Genomic DNA, 27,980 nt, shown 5'->3' on the forward strand with positions numbered 1-27,980 from the left:
TTATTATTATTATTATTATTATTATTATTATTATTATTACTATTATTATTATTATTATTACTAATTTTTACCATTTCCCTGCAACTGTCACCATGTCTAGTAGTAGTGTTTCTTTTATTCAAGAAACCCCAAACGAAGCATATTTTTGGACAGTGCCTTTTACTTCTCCCTTGATCCTTCCATGTGTGCAAGCTGCCACGAACAAAGAGTGGCAAGGCTGTTATTCACTCGTCTTGTCTTGACGTTGGCTTTATGAATTCTTGGTCTCTTCTTTCTAACATTCTGTCTCCTCTCTTGGCTGTTACGCTTGAGTAGAAAGGTAAGCACTAGCTTCTGCAATGCTATTGCGGGGGCCTGACGCTTAATTACAGCTTTCGGGAGGGCATTGTGTCCACAGCCAGGGATTCCAGAGGGCACTGTGGCAATGACTAGGGAGATGTCGAGGGCATTGTTACAACACCTCCTGAGTTTGTTAAAAAGGTCTCATAGACACCTCCACACCGTTGCTATGTTTATTACACACTTTCTCAACCACACCCCGATTTCTTGCACCCTGATGCACTGTGCAAGACAGTAACAGCGGTAGAAGCAGCAGCAGCAGTGGAAAACTCAACGGAAGGGGCAAAAATAGTTTCACTTTAAAAAACTTGCTTGGCAGATTTTTCTACTCTGCACTTCAACAGCTGGTTTCAGAGTAGTGCTGACTGGGGACCATCGGCAGTAGGATAATTACTAGAGCATACTAACAGTCTAAGTTGGTACGTCATTGAAAGGCAAATCAGCAGCACAAGAGGGTTGAAATTGGCTCAGGTAGGACCAAGACAGCTTTGGCTAACAGCCATTTTGAAGAGACTACCACACTGTCTAGGAAAATAGCTGCTTGTCAGCTTTGTGCGTGTCACCCTTCACCCATGCTACATCTGCACCATTTTCATTTTCAGTTATAAGATGAAGCTGTGTCATTATGACCATTGCTTGCACTGTTCTACTCTGGGTCTTCACTCTCTTGTCTTTTGTTCTCAGCACATTCGGCAGACAGTGCTGACTCGGGCGGGTAGCAAGAGCCAGGTGGTTGAGCATGTGGAGGAAGAGACAGAGGCTGCTGTCGCACAAGAGATGAAAGACCAGTCAGAGGTCATCGACCTCACAGACTCACGCAAGGGATCATCCGCTTCATCAACTGCCGCAGCAGAAGGCACACCACCTCCTCCCACCTCTACCGCCACCCTGCTGCAGCTTCAGCAGCGACAGAGGGACCTTATCAACCGGCACTCACTCCATCTTGGCACTGGCATGGAAGGTGGGTGGTGTGATTGATCACGTACTTGTTAGTGTAACCTTGATATAATGAACATTTAAAAAAAAACAGAAAAGAAGATCAGTAGCTGTACTTTCCAGTGATACATTCCATTTTGTATTATTTTTGTCCATCATTGGATCAGATGTCAGCGCAACACATAAGCAATAAAGAATGCAAGATGAAATGAAACATGACCAAATATGTGCCCAGCATATCACAAAGTTCAATTTATATATAGATTGCAGTGTTTTGAAAAATATAAGGCAAGCCAGACAACTGAAAGTCGCTTATTTAGCAAAATTAGCTCTATGGGAAAATTAACAAACAATGCATTTTGCAATTGTCAAAGCAGACAGCAATACAGATGTGATGACAAACAGCCCACTGGTAGTGATAGCACAGATCTCCTAGCAGTAAAACTCAAAAAGGTGAGGATATCACATGGGGCACTTGATTGTCCCATCATGATGGTTACATTAAACAAGCACATTAAGGCCTTTGTCAGTTATCCACATGGTGAAAATTCTTGAAAATATGAACTTACTTGGGAGTTCAATTGTGTTGTGTGTTCAGTATTTTGTGAATGCCAGGTTGTACTGTTTGATGTCGTATTTTTACCCTTAAATGTTGTTTATCTTTAAACAAAGATACAGTATACATCTTCTGTATGGCTTCTTCCAGATAAATGTTGACAGCATCTACTTGTAGTGAAACATGCATGTAGTTTAACCTATTGTGAACTTGAGGCCATGCTTGTCGATTAGTTTTGTATGCTAGGACATTTTATCAACTCGCTTATAGACTGGCGAAGGTACGAAGTGCCTTCGCAACAAAAAGGGCATGTAGTTATAAGAGAAAAGACAATAAACTTTTTTCATAACAGCAGCTTGTGGTCTTGCTAGCTTGGTCTGCCTGTATATTCCTGTAACAAGTTCCTCTTTAAAGGGACCCAGCTATAACGGACTATCAGCTGCAACGGACAAGATTTTGTGCAAGATTTGTATAGAGGATGCATATATACAAGCCTTGCTGCAGCAAAGTGTGCATGCGGCAGTGCACTGTGTACAACTTTGACCAACCACTCGCGAAAAAATTTCCCTTTTCTCCAAGAGAATGGGCATGCTAGTGACAAGCTTCCTGCAAGAGCATGACACTTGGCGTTTTATTCGCTAATCGAGAGTTTTCAGGACGATCACACAAGCGGCTCACTGCCATCCATTGCTGTTAGCTTGGTGCCTTGCGACAAACAGTTCACATTTTAGTGTGATTCCTGTGCTGGCCCTGACGTCATTCATTCATTCATTCATTCATTCATTCATTCATTCATTCATTCATTCATTCATTCATTCATTCATTCATTCATTCATTCGTATAATCTTGTTAAACAGATACAGGGCTGATATGGGGTGAAATAGATAAGACACTTGACAGCAAATGCTGTGCAATATACATGGGCACAATGTAAAGGCAACTCATGTTCTATGAAATGCACTTTGTTCAGGTTCTGCATTTACGCGACACCAGCACGGTGCACGTCCATTGTCCCGTGCCCTGTCCAGTCCACTGGTGAGCCTGAGCCCTCCTGGTGGAAGCAGCAGCCCCCAGCACCAGTCAGAACTGGGCAGCCCACCTCCGCCACATGGAAGCCCATCACACCGGATGACCACAGCCTTGGCCTACGACAGCCTCATGCTGAAACACCAGTGCATCTGTGGCGACTACTCCAGCCATCCAGAACATGGTGGCAGGCTGCAGAGCATCTGGGCACGCCTGCAGGAAACGGGACTCGTATCCCGCTGTGAGGTGCGTTGCAAAGCCATCATGGTGCGAGGTGCCCCGTCAAAAAAAAAGAAAGTTTTTTTTAAAGGAGTATTGACCTTCACTTCATATATGAGGCTGCCTTTGAGAATGCTCGCCGAGTATAACCAACTTGGAGATTGCTTACCTGAATTGTGCTTTTGAAAATGTAAAGACCTACACATTCTCGTGTGATTGTCTTCTGATGCAGCTAGTCATGGCCCTCGGTAGCCTTGGTTGCTTTGAGCTTAACAAAATTCATTTGAGATATGTCTCTCTCCCTGGGTTCAAGTGTGTTCCTAGAAAACGCACTCCCTTTGCGCTAAATAAACTGCCTATTACCAAAATCAAGAATCCCTGAATCTTTTCTGTTGAGAAAACTCCGCCAACTTTCAACAGATGCTTAAGAGCACCCTACAGTTTGTCTAGACAGCATACATTACGTAAGAGTATAATTGTGTGAGGAATAGCTTACAGTAAATATTCTGATAACACTATGCGAGAAATTGAGTTAGCTGACTTCAAGTTTTGTTTCCTTGATATTGTTAGGGGAAAGGTGAAGACTGTGACAGTATTATGCGTATGTTGTAACATTGTATAGTGCTTCCATGTCAGAGAACATTCATAACATCATGAACGTGTAATTTTCCTGGAGGAAAGATGCGTGATCAAGAATAATGGTTATAAGTGGTATGTGTTTCTTGCCTATTTTTCACTATAAAGATAGCAGTTACATTTACTATGGCACTTGCAGATGCACAGGTCATGGCAATAAAGTGTTATGCTATCACTTCCTTCACCTGGCTTAACTGTTTACTTTTGAACCATTCATTGCTCAGCTGTGCAGTTAGGTGCAACTCCATTTCTGCACAAAATTGTTGCTGATGCGCTGGAGGAAATACCAAAAATCAGTATTTTGTTTGTCTTTTTCTACAACAGAGGATCCGATCACGAAAAGCCACATTGGAGGAAATACAGTCGTGTCATGAGTAAGTACCCATGTATGCGAAAATGAAGGGTCACATCACTGTCAGCATGCTTAAGGTATATGATGTGAGATTACAATGGTCGCTTTCTTGTGTTTCTTATTTATTTATTTTTTATGTGCAGTGAGGGCTATGCCTTCATGTTTGGCACCAATCCTCTCAACAGGCAGAAACTGGAAATGAGCAAATTAGGTAAGTCTGTCTTGGTATTATTAGCTTATGGCATTTCTAATTTCCCTATGTGTTCATTTCCCAGTGTCACAAATAAGTGGGGAAATGCACCATGCTTTCGTGAACATAATGTTCATGAATGCTATGTTCTGGTAGCAGTGGCCTGGGAAAAGCATGACTGCATTAATTAACAAGACATTCATGGTTTTGGTAGCAACCACAAAACTGGCAAACACCTTTACATATAATGCATCCCCCACATATAATGAATCCATTTAACCTAACATAACCGTGCTGATGTTGATGTAAAAAAAATGTCTTAGAAACCCTCCTGATAAAATGAAAAATAAAAGATAAATACTTAAGAAGCGGGTCGCAATTGCATGCACAAAGTGTGCGAACTGTTCTGTCGCCTCCCTTTCATTCAAGAGTTAGTTGTCACGCTTGTGTTTCTGTTATTAATGCTTATTAGTGCATGTCTCCTTGACTCTGCTCAAAACAATGTACAGCAGAGCACTTATGTGGTTCCTGGCAATTCTTTGGCATTTCAGAGCTTCCCATTAAAAGCTTTGTGATGCTGCCCTGTGGAGGTATTGGTGTGGACTCGGACACTACCTGGAATGAGCTACACTCTGCCAGTGCAGCGCGTATGGCTGCTGGCTGTGTGGTGGACCTCGCCCTCAAGGTGGCCATGGGTGAAGCCAAGGTGAGCTTACGCTTTGAATGCTGGTGCATTCAGCATCGTGCTTGCATATGCAGGCCTTTTGCACTTGCCTGTGCAAAAGCTGTGCCTTGTTGTAGTCGGTCAATAAAATTTACTGAATTGCAAGTGCATTTATACATTCTATTTGTTTCCTGCATTTGATTACTAACTTCGCCTATAACTTTCATATTCGTGAGTCCTTGGCACGTGTGGCCTCCTTTTTGAAAAGATGCAGTGAAATTTTTGGCTAGAAGGTAGGAAGACCTAACAAAGAAAATTTGGTGGGATTTTTCCTGCTGACTGGGGTCTTGTATTGCTTTTCCAAATACAGCTATAAATTGCGCACACCATCTTTCGCATGATTCTTTTAATGTATGGAGATGACAAGCAAAAACTCCCATACATTCCCTACTGTTTCTTTTCCTTTCTCAGGCAGATATTCATTTGTGTGGACATATGTCTTACCTTCCCGAGGAATAATTAATGAAATTCAATGAGGAATCCTAAATCCTCAATTCCGTATTGAAATAGTGAAAGTTATTATGCAGTTAGTTAAAAATGCAGTTTCGTGGACTCCTGAGATTTTATTCTACTGTTTTGTGATTTCCGCTGTTCATCTTCGTGCACCAGAAATTGCAAAAATAATTTGTTGCTTTGTTTGTTTCTTTTCTTTTTTAATATGCTCAGAATGGTTTTGCTGTGGTTCGCCCTCCTGGTCACCATGCAGAGTTCAAACAAGCAATGTAAGTCTAGCAAGAGCTTGGTCTACAACTCTCAACAGTTTTGCAACTGATTCTTTTGCTTAATTCACATTTGAAAAGACAGACATTTGAAAAGGCCAATAGACAGTCGTCACTTGAATGGGCTTTTGCCCCGTGCTGTCTTCGATAAGTCCCATACTCTCATCAGTTCAGCAATTAGTGACTGTCCAAAGGTATTCAAAAATTTTCTGGAGTGTAAATACAAATCAATTATGCAAGCTGTTTGATTATGTGACGTTGGTCATGCACACCCTGCACTTTGGGATTTTTGGCTGTATGTCCTTAAACCACACAGCACAGAACTACTGTGAGCTTTTGCCACCCATATTGAAATACCAACTTCAATCCATCGAGTTGAATTTATCAGCTGGAATCTATCAGTCGAGGGACAATATTAAAAAGTGCCGCGCTTAAAGTCGCCCACGAATCCCTTAACACAGTCATTATGGAAGCTCTTTCTTGAGGTCATGATTTCTGTGTGCCATGACCCAATGAGGTGAGTCATTCATGGTTCATGGTGTTTATGTGAAGCCAAACGTTTTTATTTCCATTGCCACCAGTCGCAACCAAAATCATTTGCAGAGATATAGCTTTTGCACTACAAGAAAAACCTGTGCACCTGTGTTGTACAGCAGGAATATGCAACATGACACATTGATGATGTACATTTCGTTGGGTATTAGTATGTTCTAGCAATGGGATTTCAGACAAGCATGCTGCAAGATTCTTACCAAGTTGGCAGTGTATTTTTACTTTTTACTCCTGGACACCCATCTTTCCTAATCCACCCTATGCAAAAACCTAGCGATTCCATTTCCTGTAACAAGCCAAGCAAGATGCTCAGAAAAAGAATGATTTGCCTGTTTTAATTGGAGCTGGTCTTGCAATGCGTGTTTCTGTCTTCCAGGGGATTTTGTTTCTTTAATTCCGTGGCAATTGCTGCTAAGCAGCTTCGGCAAAAGCTCAAGATGGAGAAGATTCTCGTGGTTGACTGGGTATGCTCTCCAACATTTATTTTATTTTTCAATCGTGTCGCTTTGTTTCCTCAATATACATTGTAATTTTATTCAGTTCAGGTGCTGTGCACACAATTGTGCATGGTAATATATTTCATCAAAATCAAAAGCAGTGCTGTAAATAATATTTAAAATGTGTCGCATACATTCTGAAATAGTTCTGATTGGACCTCTGCTGCAAGTTTGAATAATATATGTAAACTTCTTTAGTAGAACAGGTTGGTAGTTAGACAGCTGGGTATTATTCCTCAGTGTCAGTTTTTCGTCATGCAGTGAGTTGACATGTTTCATTGTTTTTTTCACAATGTTTTGCATCAGGCGTATTTTTCAAGTAACTGGATAGGTGCTTTCCATGTATTCTAGACATCAAAAAGTTTGTTTTTATACTTAACGTTCCCATAGAGAGTTATCCTATGAAGTCGACCCACATTCTGTAAACTTGACGAAAGTCACTGAAGAATTGAAAATTATTTATTCTTTCTGAGGCCGTATGCTTTTCATGATTCTGAAGGGGCAAGAAATGTGATGAAACTAAGTTGTCAATGGGTAGAATTAATCAGTGCCTGAAGGGGTTAAAAAGCCTATCATGCAAGAGCGTTGTAGCAGTGCTTATATGACACTCCGAAAAAATGTTACTGAGCACGCAGGCTGTGCGTGAACTTCTTATTTTTGGTACCAACAGGGACACAGATACTCGGAACACTAACGAGTTTTGTAAGGTTTGCTTGCATTGTAGATCAACAGAGTCGTTCACTGCAGAGAATGTTGGCAGTTATGGCAGAAGTACCCCTTGCCCAAGTTTTGAAACTGAGTAGCAGGCCTTCTTTCTCTCGTATTGTACTAGCTTGTCTTATCGTGGAGTTGATTAGCGCACTTCTTTTCCTTTTTATTGGCATGTTTTTGTTCCACCAACCATTGCTTGATTTCAGGATGTCCACCATGGGAATGGTCTGCAGCAAATCTTTTACGATGACCCACATGTGTTGTACATCTCCCTTCATCGACATGACGACGGCAACTTTTTTCCCGGCACTGGTGATCCCCAGGAGGTAAGGATGTGAGCCATGCAAACTGCTAGTTTTCTGGTGACAGCTAAGCTGTGGTATTAGAGAAAGCAAACTTGCCTAGCCATAACTCCTATTCTCATAAGTTTGAAGTTTAGTAAGCAGGGAAAGGAATGTCAACAAGCTCAAAAATCCATGACAAATAATCCGATTGTCACAAATCTGCTTGTTACCCTGAGAGAAAGGCAACCTCAAAACTCCTTACAATACGTAGACCAGTGTACCACGGAAAGTGGCGACGAAGGGACATAACTCAAATAAAGCATACATTTGCCAACAAAAGTAAATGTCAGTTGATGTTACGAGGCCCATACACATCCCTCGTTCACAATGCAGATGAAAAGCTGTGGCAGTGGCTTATGTACAGATTAGATGGCAATACAATATATTGCAATACAGATTGCAATACAGAAAATTTGCTATACAGTATACAGTTGAAACTTAATTTAGCAAAGTGATGACAGCGCTCGAATTATTTCATTAAATTGGGAAGTTCGTAAGATTGAGAAAGGAATTTTCGGTCCTTCAGTCTAAAATTGTAACGTAGCGAGACGTAAAAGCTACCAGGGTATTGTATTTGCCGCTAATCCAGCCATCTGTCATATGAACTATGAAATAACGAAATTTAGCAACCATCGCTGCCCCTTCCGAGGTAGCATTGAGTCCACTGTTTCGTGCATAGCTGCGGCATGCAGCCTCATCAAAATAAAGCTAAGGCGATGACTAGGGCACCTAGATTTTTTAACACGATAGCTTTAGAGCGCATGCTTGAAGAAAAACCCGTCTGTGTAAAGAGTAGAAAGAAATTACCGCTTTTTTACTCATTTATTTCAGGAAAAGCTTCGTTAAGTTGAGTGCAGCCAAATTAATTTCATTAATTCATTGTGATGACAACATTGAACCCTATGGGTACCTGCTGGGGAATGGAAATTGCTTCATTAGATTGGGAACTTCGTAAAATTAGGTTTTGTTAGATCGAGTTTTAACTGTAGCTTGTACTTTATGAATGGTAAGGCTAGCAAAGACAATTTGGTTGCGTTCCATCAGTCACTCACATAGTGAGTGTCAGTCGCAAGTGAATTGCATCATGATTTAGCAGTACATCAGGTAGCTGATCTTGAACCAGTGTTTCAGAGTATGTTTTCACGAGCTCACTGTAGTGGCCGAGTGGTTGTGGTGCCTTCCTGTTGAGGTCACAGGTTTGAATCCCAACGACATTGACTTCATTCTAATGTGGAAGGAATACAAAAACGCTTATGTGCTGAGCTTTGGGTGCACATTAAGGAAGCCCAGGTGGTGAAAATTAATCCTGAACACCCTCATTATGGAGTCTCTCATAATCATGTGTTGCCTTGGAATTCATGTGTTGCCTTGTCATAATCATGTGTTGCCTTGGAAGTCAATCAATCCCTGTATCAAATATATAATCGCTTTCCTTTCCTAGGTTGGCATTGACGATGGCACAGGCTTCAATGTCAACATTGCCTGGTCTGGTGCATTAAACCCCCCGATGGGCGATGCCGAGTACATCGCAGCTTTTCGGTGAGTGCAACTCTTTATGACTGCATGCCAGTTCTATTTTTGAAAGGTTTTCACTAGAGGTCTCAGTGTATCTGTGCTGCTCATATGAATGGTGGTCTTTGGTTTTATTGATGTATGTTTTCCTTTCTGGTGTGCATATTTAGCTTGCATGCACAAGTTATCTATCAAACTGTTGATGCAGAAAGGTGTGGCAGCATCTCTCTTTGTGCGACTTATCTTTTTCATTTATTTTTTCTCATATATTATTTTAGTTTGTAAATTATTGAATTGGACAACTCTTCCAGGTACCCTAGAATATCATATATTCATTCATTTATTGACACTTGGTAGCATAATTAATTTGATCTCTTTGACATACAGGGTCCTGAATATTTGGCTGCTCATGTTCAAAAAAGATTTTGCGCTCACCGCTGTACTGGTCTTCCTTAAATTTTGAAGAATGATTGCATTTTGGCGTCGACTTCATTTAGTATATCACTTGCCACAATTAGTCACCTGTTTTTCAAGACAGAAATGAAAAACTGTTTTTGTCTATGAGAAAAATGGCACCTGAAAAACCGGCCCTGGCATTGACTTGTATCGCCACCTGCTGTCATCTGCAGAAGCAGTGTTTCAGGAAGGGCTGCTGCGTGTTGCCCAGTCCTGGAACAGGTGACTGCCCTCCCTGAAACGCAGCTTTCTGCAGATGACAGCAGGTGGCGACACAAGTGTATGCTTGTGCCATCACGGCAGCAGCTCATATCCCCACAAGCGCAGGCAAATTTGCACTTTTTTCTTAGAAACCAGACCATTAACTGTGCCAAATGTTATACTAAACAAAGTCGATGCCAGAATGCAATAATTCTGCAAAATTTGATCAAGCAAAGTGCAGCAGTGAGTGCAAAATCTTTTTTTGAACACGTACAGCCAAATAATCAGGACCCTGTATGTATGAGAGGCAGCAGTCTTAAGACTGATTATTATATTATTATTATTAAGACTTGATTATATTTTGTTGCCATTATGTATTACTCCTTTTTTTTCTTGTGATAAGGCCTCTTCTATTTATTTGTCATTATTTAATACATACTGCGAACTCAAGGTCCAAGAATGGTAAGCATAAAGATACAAAAATACAAGAACACAACAACAAAAGGTATTTACTAACATGTCAGAAAACAACAAAGTGGCGTGTTATAATGTGCAGCGTAAGCAGTTCCAATCATTATTGATGCATGGGAAAAAAAGAGTTGTTGAATGAGTCACTTCTCGCAAGACACGGAGCATGTGTTTGTTGGCGGTGGTGGTGCCGAGCATGCCTGGTAACAAGCGGCGTTACATATGGTCAAGGTTCACAGTGCCTTCCCAGTGGTCCACTGTGGCAGTGTCACATTCTCTGGAAATTTGCTCTGTTTTGTGCTACAATGTGAACAACTTTCTCTGTGCATTGGTACCATTTCTGTGCTTCCACATGCAACTGATTATTATATTATTTAATACATACTGCGAACTCAAGGTCCAAGAATGGTAAGCATAAAGATACAAAAATACAAGAACACAACAACAAAAGGTATTTACTAACATGTCAGAAAACAACAAAGTGGCGTGTTATAATGTGCAGCGTAAGCAGTTCCAATCATTATTGATGCATGGGAAAAAAAGAGTTGAGCAGCTCTATGAGCAGCCCCATGGTGAGATAATGCGAAAGAAAGTTCGCATTGGTTGAATCGTCTCCGATAAAATGTGACCAACACCTGAGAAAATGGCACCCTGTAAGTGGCCAGTACCACACACCACAAGTTTGCCATCACTTGGCAGCAGTTGACAAAATGCACAAGTTAGCCAAGTCTGAGGCAAAAGGAATTGTATGTCTGTGTGTGTCCTTGCTAAAGGAAACTGTCTGGATTGTTGTGTGCATATTTGTTTCCTTCTTTATCTTTAGGGCCATTGTGATGCCCATAGCTCGAGACTTTGACCCGGAGATTGTCCTGGTCGCAGCGGGATTTGATGCAGCTGCTGGTCACCCACCTCCACTTGGTGGATACCAGATATCACCAGCCTGTAAGATGAGACTTTGTTTCCCTCATTATCTCGTGCATGGCTGCGCTAGTGCATCTACTGTATACCGTGCTCTTAACGCTTGTCTTGGGAAATGACAGTGTGCAATAGCCATATAACAAGGTGGGACATTTAGTGGGCACAGTGCGGTATGCTGAATAAAATGTGTCACCTTGCTGCTAAAGTTATTTGGAGTACACCTTCCAGTCTAACCTTTCCAAACCAAGTGACATATGGCAAGTCATGCAATGTTATCATTGAATGCTCTTACGAAGGAAGAGCAGTACTACATAGGTTGAGTAAAACAGCAGCTACACTGAGCAACAAGCACAAAAACTCTCTAATGGTGGATTGCAGCTCAAATTACTTTTGACATGACATTTGTAGTGTAGTTAGAGTGCTTTAAAATGACTATCTATACAAGGTGCAAGTCATATGTCTTATTCCTGCAAGCATTGCAAACAATAAAAAGGACCATAGAAAGATGGAGATTTGAGATGGGGTCAACTGTGGTCAAACAAGGAAAGCATCAGCTTGAAACCAGTGTTTTGACCTGGGGACTTCGCTTTGTCATTCCCCTCTTTGGCAATTCTTGATTCTGCAAGTGTCATGATTGATAATTTACCAGCACCAAAAAACAGACAGTGTATTCAGGAATATGCACACAGTACAAATCCCGATGAGCCCTTGGCATCTGTCCTGTTCACACCTTCCTCTGTCCTGTCCTATTTTATTTCATTAAATTACAAATTACTTTTCTTGTAACCAACTTTAATAATGATAATTATTTATTGTTGCAGTTCATTCATACGATAAACCACCGGTAAGAAGTATAAAATAAACATTGGCAGCAATTGGATGTTTACAGTTATTATACATTAGCATAAAAATGCAAACCACAATAAATACAGTTTTGGTACATAGAGCAAAATACATCAGTGCACAAAATTTATCAAAGCAAAGAGGAATGAATGTACAGAGAGAAATCAAAGAGAAAGCAAACACTTAGCACACATGAATAAGTTGTGGTGGTAACTGTGGTTAGCAGGGCATAAATGGCATGTTTAAACTGTACTTCTACTGATTTTGTGGACATATATACTGCTTCAATATATATATTGGATCAAGTTTAAGAATTTAGGTATTTAATGGCTTAGCATCTGAAAGCTACTGTTAGTACGGGCTCTATGAGTTCGATAGTTAATAAGATAACCAAGCGTTCTTGTTCTCAGTTGCTATACTCCTGTGGCTTTTAAAGCACATCTCCTATTTTGAATAGTTGAGGAATAATAGACTTTATGTATTCAGGGTCGAGTAAAATGACTGTAACAGCGATAATGGCAAATTCTTTACACAGTCTTGCATTAAACACTGCTAAGACCTGATGTGCTGCATTGTGTGTCATCAGCCACATCAATATCCGTAAGTGCGAAACGAGGTCTGATGCTACCTAACATTAGATATTCTCCACCAAATAGCTATACAAAAGTGTAACGTCCTGATTACAGCAACCACTTACGCTGCTAATATTTACCACTACTTTCAACACTTGCATTGCTCCGTGCATTAATTGATGTAGTGCATGCAAAGTAATGCTGTCCTTTTTTTTTACTTCATCACTGAAACGTTTGTTGGTTTTATTACTTTTTATAATATGTGGTCATAGAACTAGTTTAGAGTAACAACAGTGGAAGCTCAAAGTCATGAATTGAGTGATAACTGAACGGTTGTTTTGCAGGTTTTGCCTATATGACGAAGCAGCTGATGACATTAGCCAAGGGCAAACTTGTGCTTGCTCTAGAGGGAGGGTGAGTAAGGTTTTTATTTTATTCTTGCTGTATCGTATTTGAAGCTTCTTTCTTTTGTGCTAAATATTAATGATAGCATGCGATGTTGCACTTCTGCAACATGTCTGCTGGCATGTTCTTTTTTTTGCTGTATGCAAAAAGCATTGTGAGCTTTCTGGAAGGGTATTTAAACGATCCACGTCGACTTAGTACTTGCCTTTTGTGTCCAAGAACTGGACCCATTTAGTGTGCGAGGGTGAAAGAAGAAAGATGTTGGCGTCACGAGTGCAACCTTCCCACACGAGCAAAGGGAAAGAGGGGGAGGGGAACGAGCTTGCAGTACCGAGATCAAGTGAGCGCGAGGAGGTGTAGTTGGGCGTTGGTGCACATCTCGGTCGTGGCTGCGCATGGCTGTAAGTGGGGCTGAGCGCATACACAGTTGTGCACCCTACTTTAGAGGTAATCCGCCATGTGTACAAAGAGTGGGCATGCCGAGACGGCATGGCACCATGTATGCTGTCTTACTGCAGGTTTAGTATTGGAGGTTGTGTAATCTCGAGTGTCGGTAACCCGTTGGAGCAAGAAGCATACGAAGCATTCACTTGTCCTTGCTGGCGCTTTTCATGATAGCATTGTCCCAATGCGGGCGATGCTGTCAGCCACAGGAGCGGAGTGCACATGAAAGCGTGGCTGGCTTCGCTAAATTCGTACCGCCAAGATGTTGTCGATGCATGTGACATGAAACCGTATTATTCGTAGTCAACTCCCAATTTATCAAACGGATTTGTTTTCTTATTCAAATTTTCTTTTTTTGATTGCCCATTAATTCGGAAAATTCTGTGGCCCCTTTCCGTGCAAGAAAAATAGATCGGCGACTGTACTTCCTTGCACAAAAAGTGGAATTTCAATAGAATTTCAATAGAAATTTCAATATAACAAAGCGAATTGCTGATTTTACCGACTTCGTTATATTGAGGTTTAACTGTATATTGTCGCGGTACAACGCGGACAGAAGACAGGGAGACTTTCAAGAACAACAGGACAAGCTGTTCAAAAACAAATGGAACCAAGGCACATCTTCTTCGTCCTCCCCAGAATCTCAGCCACCCACTAGACGGAATCCGTTATTGCCCCCATCGTCGTTGTCTTCTAGTAGAATATATGCATCATTTGCCCCTCCCTAAAAGAGCATCACCCCGTTGCTAAACCAGAAATGTCACTCATGGAAGTAAGAGTCTCTCGCATAGTTATTCGCTCACACACGGCTTCATGCGGACAACGTGCACAAGTTCAAGACTATACGTGCGGCGCCGCGTACAACTGGCACTATGCCACAAGCAGCTATAGGACAGCACCGGACAGGCTCATGCTGTCTTCGTTTTAGTCTCAGGCCAGCTGGAGAAAACCATGCTCAGTGTAGGCCGTGTTGACAGGGCAGCTTTAATTCTGTATTATATTATGGGTTTTGTACAATTGTGCATTGATGAAACATTCTAAGATACTGGAGATACATAGATCGTCAGCTTGCTGCTACATGATTATTTCCAGTTTGTTGCTATTTTCTATTATTCCTAAGTATTCCTGTAGAATACACCTCCTGCTCATTGTGAGATAGCAGGGTCAGCTTCTCAGTCATAACCCTTGCACTGGCTCTTATTGTGAGCTCTGTGTACAGTTGAGTCTTCGGTCGTATGCATAGGTCAGCATACTTGCTCATGAGCACAGTGACTCATACTCACTTGACACTGATATCATAGATGTAGGATAGAGCGTGAGTGAGTGACAAAAGGTGGGGTGAGTGTGAGGGGCTCTAAGCATGAAGGAGCGAATGCCAGTTAATGTGTGTCAACGAAAGTAAGTTGCAGTGAGCTGGAGTGGTCCTATGAATGTCAGCTAGTGTGAGTGGACATAAGTGAGAATGTGAGTAAGTGCTGGTGAGTGAGTGGATGCGAGCAGGATTGTAAGTGTGTGCTGGTAAGTGTGAGTAGACATGAATGTGAGTGAGCATGAGTTAGTATCCACTTACTGTGCTGACGTGTGGTCATATTTACCCTGGTGATGTATTGCAAAACTCATGTAAGTGAGACAGGTTGAGGAATTCAGCGAAGTAGTACTTGTTGCACAGTTAGAAATCACTCAATTTTTATTGCAAACAATTATCGCTTGTCAGGGCCCTTTAGTGCTCTGCAGATCTGTGGAGCTTTCTCTTGAAGAACCTGCTAAGTAAGAACAGCAGTGTTTCGTTCTGCGACATGTAGTGCCACTCGTGAGCACATTTCTTCATCGTTTTCTTTCATCCTTGCAGATATGACCTGCCGTCCATATGTGACTGTTCTCAGGAGTGTGTAGCAGCACTGCTCGGAGATGAGTGCTCACCCTTGCGCGAAGAAGAGATCACCCGGCAGCCTTGTGCAGCTGCGGTCCAGCTGCTACAGAAAACTGCCGCCATTCAAGGTAAACATGCTGGGAATCTTTAGATGTGAGGGGGAAGGAGCTTCCTACCCTCTTCCTGTGTGCTCACCCCTTAGAAATTTAAAAGGACAGGCCAATCTCATCAGACTCACAGCATGTGCACAAGGACTCACCCCCGTATTCAGAAATGCATCTTAACTTGAAGCCCATGCTTGACTTGATTTAAACGATGCCTGTCGTCAACGCACCAAAAGAAACGCAATGAGCGTCTTCGGCGCGTTCGCACCAGGTGTCATTTATATCAAGTCAAGCATGAGCTTCAAGTTAAGTTGCATTTTTTAATACAAAGGTCAGACACGCCACGATTCCTCTAGTAGTCATTGATTTTCCTCTATGCTTAGCTTTGAGGCAAACTTTAATGACTTGCTCAGGCTAAGTACATTTGAGAATCTCACCAGTGAATCATGTCTATAGTGTTCTGGTGCATGTGGTAGGATAAACATGTGAGCACTGATCACTAACAGCATTGAGAAGATAATTTTACTGTGATATTGTGCATGTTTACTGATATTAATGGCAACACCAAATATCAGTGAACAGGTCCTGCCACGCCTGTTTACTGAAAATTTAGTGCATCTTAAATGGACACTAAAGGCAAACATTAATTTAAGCTGAAGTGATATATTAATGTTCTGGAAAGTCTAAGGCGTCAATATTATCGCAAGCAAAGCTTTAGTAATCGAGAAATTGAGGTAAATGCAGGACACAGTTTGAGACTTACCCGAAACATTTATGCATTAGCATGATGACATAGGCCCTCTTCCTTATAATTCTGTCACTACACCCTGCGACAACTTTCTGTGGCTGCGCAGCTGAGGCTGCGGTGCCACAGGACACACTTTTTTACTGTGCATCTGCATGTAGTCTGAGAATATAAGCAACTAGAAGCTACGTAGCGTTAAACAAACCGTAGCAATTATTTTTATTTTTTGTTCAAGATTTATTTCATAACAAATAATAAGCTTGCTTAGAAAAATGATTTCCATTTATTGCTGTTCCTAGTTTTCTGGCTTTATGGTGTCCATGTCAGGCATGTCTGGTTTTCCTGTCCCTGCAAACCCCCAGCAAGACATCAGCACTGCTTGGTTTAGTAACAAAAGAACACAAGTTGCACACATGCACACTCGTGCACATAGTTTTGGATGTGCTGCCACAGAAGGAAGTCGTCAGGTGTAGTACTCAACCACTCACAATAAAAAGATCATTGCATGCATTATAAGACGGAAGGAAATGCTACTTTTCCAGTTCTATTAGATCTTTCGAAAAAATAACTCATCGATGTTACCCTTGCCAATGACATGGGCAGTTGTAAGGTTTTATTTTTTGCTCAACTCTGCACCGTGTATGCTGTCACGTTTCAGTAATTTCATTATCACGTTGTACTGCGCTGGTTTTGCTGGCTCACTAAATGCGCTCAGACTACAAGTATCAGAATTCCATGCGCATGTTATGACATGGGATGCTCGAATGGTCCACACCACTTGATCAAGAGCAGCTGCAGTGTGAATCCAACTCAGTTTGGTTTCTCCATGGCTGTGCGTTTGTGCTTTAGATGGATGGATGCTGGATGGATGTTATGAGCATCCCCTCTGGAAAGGGGTGGTGGGTTGCGCCGCCAAGCTCTTGTTATTATATTGCCTAATGTCCTACCTATGTTTAAAAAAAAAAGAAAGGAAAGGAAAAAAATGCGATGAATTCCCAGAACCAAAATTTCTGGACCCCTATAGTGAACTTTGTTTTCGCACATCTCGGTTGTTTGTTGTTTGTCTACTTTTCTTGTACCAATCATCCAATCGCCACTTACTAATTTCTACGCTTACATTTTTACTTTCCCCCTGCTCTCGCTGAACCCAAGGGCTTCAAGGAGGCCAGAGATGCCTAAATTGACCGCTGGGCAGATATCTTCACATTCTAATAAAACATGCTCCATCGTTTCCCTAGCTTTACCGCAGCAAGCACATGCTTCTTCTTCCTTCTTATATCTCACTTTATAAGTGCATGTTCTAAGGCATCCTGATCTTGCTTCGAAAACTAACGAGCTTCCCTTTGAGTTATCGTAATTGTTTCTTTCCTGATTTCATTTTTTTCCTCTTAAGTAGTTACTCATAGCAGGTTTCTTTTCCATTGCTGCCACCCATAAGATTCTCTCAGCTTCTCTGACTTTCCGCTTGATGTTCTTTGTCACTATGTTGCTCACCATACAGGTCGCATACTTGCTGGTAAGCTTTTTAGTTTTTTTCCTCCACTGTGAATCAGTGTTTTTCCTGTACAAATCACTGGCGAGATTCTCAAATGTACTTATCCTGAGCAAGTCATTCAAGTTTGCCTCAAAGCTGAGCATAGTAGAAAAGCAACGACTTCTAGAGGAATCGTGGCTTGTGTGAGTTGCACCAAAAGCTGCAGTGCCCTGTGTGAGGCACCATTTTATTCGCCGACAGCAGTAAAGAGCAGTGATGGCTTGTGCAACACCACTGCTACCTGCTCGGGGGCGGGCGATTTGAATTGCTCTAGAGGTATCCGGACCCTTCAGCTGAAATTTTCGTGGCACGAATAAAGCAGCCTTTTCTTGGTCCAAATAAAGTGCTGTGAGGTTTCTGGAATGGAATTGTAACAATTTACCAATTCAGGCTGGTGCTTGCAAACAAATATGCAGCCTTAGAACAGAGAGATGAAGATTACATAGATGTAATGAATGAAACCGTGACTAGGCTGGCTCCAGAAGCAGCAATTGAAGTGGGAGGTTAGGCACCAAGGAAACTAGTAGCTAAGCTCTCCCAAGTAACGAAGGACCTAATAAAGAAACGACGAAGTTTTGGGGAATAGAATGGTAACAGTTTACATTGACTTAATATTTGCCTTTAGTGTCCCTTCAGTCAAGAAAAAAATGGCTGTGGCTTAGGTAAGGTTAAGCCCAGGATGCGAAGCATACTAGCCTTTATTTTAGTTGTTGAACCACTGTTTAGCCTGGTGAACTGCTGTTGCTTGGCTATATTTGGTTCGGCTAGACGAAGAAACAACTCATGCATTACTTCTTCGCCTTCAAGAGTGGAACGCGACAGCGTTCCCGTCGACCCGCCAAGGGGTGTAAGACAATGGGCTACAGGGCAGCGACTACGCGCCCCGCATTGGACGCGGTGAGCGTCGAGCAAAGCAGCGTTCGGCGCGGCAACGAAATGTGCGCCTGAGCAAGAGACGCACGCCTTAGAAACAGCGCGTTTCTAAGGCAACACCGCATTCACTAGAGGCGCTTTTGTACCGCTTTGAAGCGTTGTACTCGTGGCTCAGTGGTAGCGTCTCCGTCCCACACTCCGGAGACCCTGGTTCGATTCCCACCCAGCCCGTCTTGCAAGAGTTGAGCCAAAGCCACTTCTCCTCTGTCGTGACGTCACGGTGTCACGTGATTTCATGGTCACCGCCGCGCCTGAGGAGCTGGGTTGAGCCCTCGTAATATGCTTCGCATAAAAGAAAAGCATCGGGGGGCCAAATCCACATCATTCAGAATTCACTTCTGTATGCCTCATAATACATTCTAACTTTCGAATATTAAATGTGGTTTGCATGTAACAGTTCTGTTGAGATGTTACACTTTGCGTGCATTTTTCCATGCAAATAATACCCCACTTAGCCAAGCCTTTCACATGCTACATTGTCATGTCCGTGCAGCACCACACTGGCCGTGCGTCAAGAAGTGGGCACCGACCATGGGTTCCTCTCTGCTTGAGGCTCAGCAGAAGGAGAAGGAAGAGGTCGAGACAGTCACTGCCTTGGCCTCCCTCTCCATGGCTGCTGCACAGATGCAGTGAGTGATCTCTGTCTGTTCTGCCGCAATGCCATCTCACGCGTAATAGTGTCAGAGCTTCCTAAAGGCATCAGAATATGGGAAGGGTATACATTTGGGCCAGTCCATGGGTACATTGCCAAAAAGTGAAAATAGTGCGAAACACGTAGGGCCAAAAGAAGTGCAGCACATAAAAGCACTAACTTGCAACTGAAGGTTTAAAGAGAGCCCTACATCTTTTATGAACCGTGGCACATACATGAAGCCAACCAAAATCACTCTCAACACTATCAAGGCACATAGTGATAAAATACAGCATTATGTATCTTCTTGTTTCTGTGTGTCTCGCACTATTTCCACTTCTTAACACTGCAATCTGTTGTGTGTGCAAGGATGTGTGTTCCAATACTCGCCATAAATGGCTAAATAGACAGCAAAGTGAACAGCGGCCATCCCAAGTTTCATACCAATTCTAATGAAGCCAGTAAAGAGCCTGGCTGCCAACTTTTGACAACGTTTTGGCAAAAAAAAGCTAGAATTTTTAAAAGCATCATTGAAGGCAAGGATGGTGCAGGCTTATTCCTGTTCAGCCAAAATGACTGTGCAAGAAGCCTGCCTCACCGGGTTGCCTCAGTCCTTACACACAAGAAAACGCAGTCGCAATTTTTTTGTGCTCAAAGTCAGCCACATAATGTTTATCAGAGGTTTGTGCACAGAAAGTGCTGAAATGCTGACACAAACTGGCATGAAGTTGAAAGAACCACATTTCAAATGTTTTGCAGTACATGGACAGAAGCTTTTTTATAAGCTGCCAAAGATATTCACTTGATATAACTGTTCATTTTGCTTAGTAATCTCACTGCAACTTCGGTGTTCAGAGCTTGTTCTCCATAAGGCATAATATGACTTAACCAGGTTTGATATTAACTGGGTTTGACTGTACTCTCCTATAACTTTTGTATGTGCTCATACATCCCCTGTAACTATATGTTTTATATATATATATACACAAGTGCATACAGTGAAGTAGACGCACATATGAAGCGATGCATTGACATTTCGGCCGGGGTCCGGCCTTTATCAGAATACAATGCATGGCGTAGGTACAGTTTATATACATGCGCATATCAACCAGATGAAGATATGCTTACATAAGAACCGAAGAAAGTGCGTGAACAGAATGCGTGTCAGTCGTTCTGAGGAACAGTTGATGCATGTCTAAACAGATGGCGTTTGCAAGCATATCATGTCAAGATACGCACAAAATATGAAATTCGAAATAATTATCTGGTGACAGCAAAAAACGTCACCGAATAGGTGCTCTGTCACCAGTCAAGAACAACAAATGAAAACAAAGCGAAAAATAATGACGTGCTAGTAAAAAGGCAAAATAGTGCCATACGGGTAAAAAAGAAGGGAAACGAGGGAAGATGTGACAGGCTATGTGGCCAGGCAACGCAATTTTCCAACCCTTTCATTCAAACCAGACGTGACAGTGACAACTTATAGATCTTTTTATTTGGTCACATGGTGAACAGGAGCTGCTTTCCTTCATTTCTGACTTTAGCAATGCCCATTTCCCCATATCATTTTTTCACATGTATTCTGCATCTACTATTAACTTCCTTGATGTCAGCGTTTCAGTGCTAAATGATAAACTATCTACTGCCCTCTACAAAAAACTGACAGACCGACGTCAATATTTGCACTTCGATAGTAACCATGTTAAACATTGCAAGACTAGCATTCCTTATAGTCAGGCCTTACGTTTCAAAAGAATCTGCCCTGAACAATCCGGGTTTTAAAAAACTTTCACAGCCCCAAAGAACGCTTTAGCTAAACAAAATTATCCACCACAACTAATTGATGATGTAATAAAATGTGCAGACGTGCATGACCGTAGGACACTTTTGTCCACTGCGAAGAAACCGACTCCGTCACCCCAGACAAATCTTGTCCTAAATCATTCTACGTCAGTCCCGCGTGTTTCAAATGTACTAAAGAAGCACCAAAATATTCTAATGCAAAGTGAACGCCTCAAAGACATCTTCGCTGAACCGCCTAATGTAGTATACCGTAGCGCTAGAAATATTCAAGATATACTATGATCATCTTCTAAGAATGACTGCCCTGACGCCGTCGGAAGCCATCTTTGCCGAAAACTGCGATGCAAAGTATGCCCCTACATGTGCACATCGCAGCAGGTCACTAGTACGGCTTCAAAATTTCATTTAAAAATCAAAGGCGATTTCAACTGCGATACTAAAAACGTAATATATCTGCTCAAATGTACACTGTGCAAGAAGCAGTATATTGAACAAACAGAAGGGCCTTTTAGATTGCGCTTTAACAATCACAAATACCATGCTAATATGTTGCCCAACCTACTCATCTCAAAACATGTACATCTCCCTGACCACTCATTTGATAAGATGAAAGTCACGTTGCTTGAATCAGGATTTTGTTCAAATTACGATGCAGAAGCCCGTGAATTCTTTCTTATCTATAAGTTTGATACCGTTGTGTCTGGTTTGAATGGAAGTGTTGGAAAATTGAGTTGCCTGGCCACACAGCTCGTCACATGTTTCCTCGTTTCCCTTCTTTTTTCCCTGTATGACACTATTTTGCTCTTTTACTTGCACGTCACTATTTTTCGCTTTTGTTTTCATTTGTTGTTCTTGAGTGGTGACATAGCACCTATTTGGTGACGTTTTTTGCTGTCACCTGATATTTCTTTCGAATTTCATATTTTGTGCGTATCTTGAAATGATGTGCTTGCAAACGCTATCTGTTTAGACATGTATCAACTGTTCATCAGAACAATTGACACACATTCTGTTTGCACATTTTCTTCGGTTTTTATGTAAGCACATCTTCACCTAGTTGATATGCACATATGTATAAGCTGTACCTATGCCATGCATTGTATTCTGATGAAGGCTGGACCCCGGCCGAAACATCAATAAATTGCTTTATATGTGTGTCTACTTCACTGTATATATTTGCCTGGATCCAGAAACTTTTTGTCTTTTTCTGTAATACACAAGTACATATATGCAAAGTAACATTAGCTCATATTGCTCACTGTTTTCTTCTTTGTCCTTTGTTCCTCTTGGATAACAGGGGTCCAAAGTCCGAACCGCCTCAGGAGGACGAACCAATGGAAGAGGACCAAGATAAGTGAGCAGTTGATGGTGCACACAACAGGAAACGTTGCAGATAAAGCAGTGAGAAATTTTCAACCAAACTGGTGCAAAGTGCTGAGGACTCCTGCCCAAATGAGCCAAGGAACACAAGTTCACACTGTCACCCTGGAAGCATCAATGAACAGAAAGTGGAGCGGTACCGCCGTCATGGCAGCATGCATGCAGCGTCCTTCATCATTTCTGAGGATCAGGAATAACGCCACGGTTTATGTGTAGTCTGAATGTCAAGCGAGTCAAGAACCAGGGGCACCCAACAAACATGGATACATTTTCGGAATGACGTACTCATGTCATCCTGTCATCCTCAGTTGGCCTGCGGCCTGCTGTTGGATCATAATTTGTCGACATTGTTGCTGGTTAATGAGTGGCTTGTCTGCCAGACGTGACATTGCAGATGATTTTTGAAGACATGCATCTGCTCTCCTTTTGGTATTTAAGGCAGCATGTTATTGCACTTGGGGTTCCTACCGACAGGTTGAGACATTTTATCAGCAAGTAGCTGCCAGTTACGCTGTACTGAATGTGAACATCTGGGGCAGAACCTCTCATTCTGAAAAGCGATGCACTATTTTTCGCCTGTTACATACCAAGTATTATGCCTGCCTGTCAGTTTTAATGCTTCCTACTTGCTGATTTGTGTTGACTGACAGTTTTGCGTCTTGCATGTATATTGGTTGCACAGATTCAGAGCAGTGTGCCTACGTTGTTGCAAATTATGTCAACTTCCAATGGCTCCATGTCTGCCAGTTGCACTGTTAAGAACAGAATGATGCTGTGGACATCTGCTGAGCATCACTCCAAGATGAGTGTAAGTTGTTAGACTAAAGCTACCAAGTTCTAAAGATTTTTCATGTCAGTTATCATCATACGTATATTTTAGGGTATGCACTTGCTTCATGCAGTCTCTTGTGCATTGCCTGTACATTTCGTAGTGCCAGTCATACAAAGTTCGATAGTTTTTAACTGTGCACTAGCTGTGTCTTTAAACAAGGATGACAGCGTGACAATGTTGAGCTTGCATCCCAGATTGCGAAAGTGTGTCACCTGATGCCCTCAAGTGGCCCCAACAGTATGCAACACAAGTCTTGAACAGAGTTAGCAGGCTTGCTTGCATTTTCTGAGAAGGAAACACGTTTGCAATCCAAAGAAATCTGCTAGTTTGGCAGGGCATTCTCGCAGGTTGCATTGCACAATAACATTGAGGGCCTTAAAAAAGGCTGCGAGAACACTGTGGAGGGAAAGAGACAGGAGCATTGAAGAATGTTACATTGGTCACGTCGTGCACATGTTTGGGAGGGATACTGCGATGTACAACTGCACTTTGTGTACACCCAAGTGTGCATGCACTGTCTGCTATACCACTTCAGTACAGCATCAAGTAGAAAAACAACTAGCTGCTCTTTTTCCTTGAGAGGAAGGAAAGAAGAAGAAAAAGGACAAGGAAGAATCATCCTTATAACCGTTGCAGCCATTTTTACGTATAAGAGTAAGCAGGGAGTACTAATTTGTCACCATAGTGATTAAGCAAATGCGTTTTTACACTGCTGCAGTGGTCTTATTATGCCACTGTTATGGGCATTACATACTACAGAGTCTTTTGGATGTACTAAGTTTTTGTGAGCTTTATGACAACTTTAAAACAATGCTAGTCAGAACCTCGTCAGTATAGTGTCTGCGGGGGACATGTGCTAAGTGTTTTTTACGGCAGCAGCTGGGGCAGCAATGGAAAAAAGCAAAGTGCCCTCCTGTTTGTCGCTGTCTCTCACTTCCCATAGCTGCGCATAGTTGCCTTTGGTATACTGCTGTGGTAGGTGCTGGAAGACAGGTTCTCGTGAAACTGTTGACGGTAGATTGCGGGTGGCTTTAGGGCTTTCTAGGGCGTTTGAATCGGGTGTAGCCCCGTCAGTGCTACTTCCTTGGCACTGGCACAACTAGTAGGTGCAGTGAACGCACCTATTAGTTGCCCACGGAAGGACTAATAAGTGAATTTCTACACTTGTTTGCCTTGCACATTGCATTTTGTATATTTTTGTTGTTGTATTCTACAAACAACCAGAACAAAACTTGATTGGTTTGTGGTTCCCTGACTGATAACTTTCTAGGCCACACTCTGGTTTTCTGTTACCTGCATATATGCACAACGTAGACACACAGACACACACCAAACACACACAAATAATGCAAACACATTTACACATGTGCAGCACTTTTCATTTCTGATCCTTTGTTGAGCTAAAGAATAAATCATTCATAAAAGTGAAAATTGGTCAGACCAATGTGCTGGCCTTGCTTGCTTGAAAGGGCACCAGTTGTGTCTGCAGCGCTCATTGTGTAAATATGTCCATGTGAAGCACACTGAAGAGGCTAGTGCAAGAGGAGTGCATACATGCTGATTAGAAAGCTGCTTGGTAACATCGGAAGAAGAACAAATGCCGCAGACAGGGGCTTGCGTCTGGTTCTTCAGCTGCAGTTTGCCAAGTGATTTAAGTTCCTTACAAAACTGGCGTGCTTTGTGATGTACACTATATTTACTGTGCTAGTAAAAGTTCTCGTTAATGTCTTCATGCATTCGTTTTTTTTTTGTCTTCATTTTGTTTTTCTTTCACGCATTGTATTTTTTAACTGTTGAATGTTAGCATTTTTTCGAGCTGTGAAACCTGATGTGGAGTTCGTGTATACTTGTTTCATATCCGTCTGTTTGTGTGCACGTGTCGATATATGCATACACATATATATATATATAAAATATACATGCTTTGCGCATCGTTAAACACACAGCTCGGCAGGATGGCACTGTTTGCGACTGTGGTTCTGCTTAGGCACCCTCTGGTCTGCAGATAATTGCTTTTCCTGTGTTGCGCTCTCTTGCATTTTTGCTCATGGCTTCATTTCTCGTTGCAATCTTGTGCACATTCTAAAGCCGCTTTGCTTGTCCAATGATCATTTTATTTGTAAATACACAAGCTGTTTTAAGGACTTTCATTTATTCTTGTCTGCTTTTTTTTTTCTCAACACCGAACTGGTCACTCATTTGTTGTGCATCGTGCCATCCCCATCTCCTTCCTTCCCGCTCCACAGCTGAATCACTGATGATAATATATATATATATATAGGTATAACATGTTACAGCGCCATAATAGTATATCATTTGTACAGTGCTGATTTTACTCCGTCTTCAGAAACCTCATTTCAAGGTCAAAACAAAGTATACTGCATAACCCATTGTTGGCTGAGCGCTTAATTAAGGAACAACATGTTTTGTTTTGTGAAGTTTGAACCTATAGTCAGTTGGAGGGCCATTAGAAAGAAAACCATGAAAGAGAAAAATGAAATCTAGCTTTGTCAAAGTGTCTAGTAGAAAGCTTTAAAGTTGATAGTTTTGTTTTTGTTTTTCTATAGATAATTAGGCTATAATGCATGATGTGGAAAAAGAGAGAAAAGAAGAAGGCTGGCATATATGTTTTATTAGTTCTGCATACAAGATATGTGCATGTGGATTGGAATTTTTCTAGAGCATACCTTAACTTCTTTCTTGTTCACATTGAAGGGACACTGAAGGCAAACATTAAGTCAATGTAAACTGATAAATGTATGCTCCAAAAATGTCGAAGTCACTTTAACTGAGCAAAGGATTTTTCTAGGTGAAAAAAAAAGGTTGTATATCTAAGAGGGGATTGGCAACACCACTTTCAGAATACAGGACCAGCTCTTGATGCCTTCATCATAATTGGTCATTATTTATTTATTCATTTTTTTACTCACAATACCACCAGCACCTGTAAGGAATAGTGTAGGAGGGAATAAAAGCCTTAAAAAATACAAAGTATACATATACGTAACAAAATGCAGATTGATAACAGTGCATAAGAGTTCAGGAAACAACAAGAAAAAATAAATAGATAATAATAATGGTGAGTAACAAATGTTCACCAAAAGTTAAATATTAATGACAAAGAAAGAAAAACAAGTTTCATATTGAACTGCTGATAGGAAAAGCTAGTTGGAATGGGAAAGAAAACTTAGTGAGGCTAATTTTCAATAATTTTCTTGTGAAGCAACTCGCTGGTTCTCTACTCGCACCACTCTGTCAGCACCATTTGCAAGAGTCTAAGGCATAGAGTGAAGGCCCCCTCTATGTGGCTTTCCGATTCACAGAGGGTAATAACACTCAGAAGAGGATGACTTCAGAGATTCTATGCTGCGTGTCGATATGTCAGTAACATATGAACACCAGTTTTCTCAGGCAATCTCCTGTCTAAGATAGGTGCCGTTCTCAGAAAATTATCTACAACTAAACCACTGCTTGACACTGAACAAAGGCTACTAGGTTTTGAGAATTGTCATCTACCACTGTAGAATTGAGTTAATATTTCCTTTTAATGTTCCTTTAACAAAGAAAATTTATGTCCTTGCTTGCAAGGTTGCTCACTTTTAAAACCATCTGTGCAAATTAGAAAAATTTTTTAAATGAAAAATGGAGGCTATATTTTACTCTGTTTCATGCAAAATACATGAGCTGCAGTGAATGTGTGAATAAAGATTTGTGTGTTAGGCTTTAAGCTTTTCACTGCAGCAGGCTGTCTTCTTATGTAGTTGACAAACTAGCAGAGTAAAAGCAAAAAATTTTAACTGTACCTTTCTTTTTCTTTTTATTCTTGCGAGACCATTAGTGCAAGCCTTTTCTTTCTTTTCTTATGGCTTTTCATTATATGCAAATAGCTATTTTGACTGATGCTGAAACACACAATGATCAATCTAGTCAATTATTTGAGCCTGTCTAAGATGCCCTCTTTTGTTAAACATTTAATACTGATGTTCCTTCGTGCTTTTGTTTTCAAACTTTGCGGTAATACGTTAATGAAGTGCTGGTTTCAAAGTGAACATCGTTGTAGTTAGCAATGACACACATTCTGTGTGTGTTGGCAGGCATGAAAAAGTGCTGGGTCAAGGCTAGTCATGGTTAGTCAGAGGTGCACTTGGCTAACGTGACATGTTTTGTTCTTTGTTTTCTTGTTTGACCCGTCTTGTTGCGCAATCTTGTATATTGTATGTTGAAGAGGATATAAGCGATAACTTAAGCTGTACAGTCATAGAGACGTTTGTGTTTTCTTTCAATGATATTATTGCGCTATTTCATTACACAATGAAGACACGATAAATAAAAGCATATATTTTTTGCCACTTGTATGTACACTATGTGCCATTGTAAAGTGTGTTATATTATTATGGGATAATGAAAAGATGTATTTGTACTCTCTCCCTTGTTTTTCTTTTGTTTTTGTCATGCATTTGTATCATCAATAAACCATTATTCAGTGCCTATCATTGATGATTGTTGACTCATTGCACTTCGTACGTAC

At 41.4% G+C, this 27,980-nt stretch overlaps 1 protein-coding gene across 7 annotated transcripts in view; it reads left to right on the forward strand.

The window, feature by feature from the left end:
- HDAC4 (histone deacetylase 4) overlaps positions 1-27,945 on the forward strand; it is a 337,065-nt gene extending 309,120 nt beyond the window's left edge. For all 7 annotated transcript variants that reach the window (XM_065453150.2, XM_065453156.2, XM_065453153.2 and 4 more), the window contains 14 exons: positions 1,024-1,300; positions 2,802-3,103; positions 4,037-4,086; positions 4,208-4,275; positions 4,806-4,960; positions 5,645-5,700; positions 6,626-6,713; positions 7,664-7,783; positions 9,243-9,340; positions 11,262-11,380; positions 13,116-13,185; positions 15,470-15,618; positions 19,300-19,435; positions 22,538-27,945. In XM_065453150.2, the coding sequence (XP_065309222.2) occupies positions 1,024-1,300; positions 2,802-3,103; positions 4,037-4,086; positions 4,208-4,275; positions 4,806-4,960; positions 5,645-5,700; positions 6,626-6,713; positions 7,664-7,783; positions 9,243-9,340; positions 11,262-11,380; positions 13,116-13,185; positions 15,470-15,618; positions 19,300-19,435; positions 22,538-22,598 (1,749 nt within the window). In that variant the 3' untranslated portion in view covers positions 22,599-27,945. The remainder of the gene's footprint in view (positions 1-1,023; positions 1,301-2,801; positions 3,104-4,036; positions 4,087-4,207; positions 4,276-4,805; positions 4,961-5,644; positions 5,701-6,625; positions 6,714-7,663; positions 7,784-9,242; positions 9,341-11,261; positions 11,381-13,115; positions 13,186-15,469; positions 15,619-19,299; positions 19,436-22,537) is intronic.
- Positions 27,946-27,980: the final 35 nt, after the last annotated feature.

This window comes from Dermacentor albipictus, chromosome 1 (assembly GCF_038994185.2).
Source record: "Dermacentor albipictus isolate Rhodes 1998 colony chromosome 1, USDA_Dalb.pri_finalv2, whole genome shotgun sequence".
NCBI classification, from domain to species: domain Eukaryota; kingdom Metazoa; phylum Arthropoda; class Arachnida; order Ixodida; family Ixodidae; genus Dermacentor; species Dermacentor albipictus.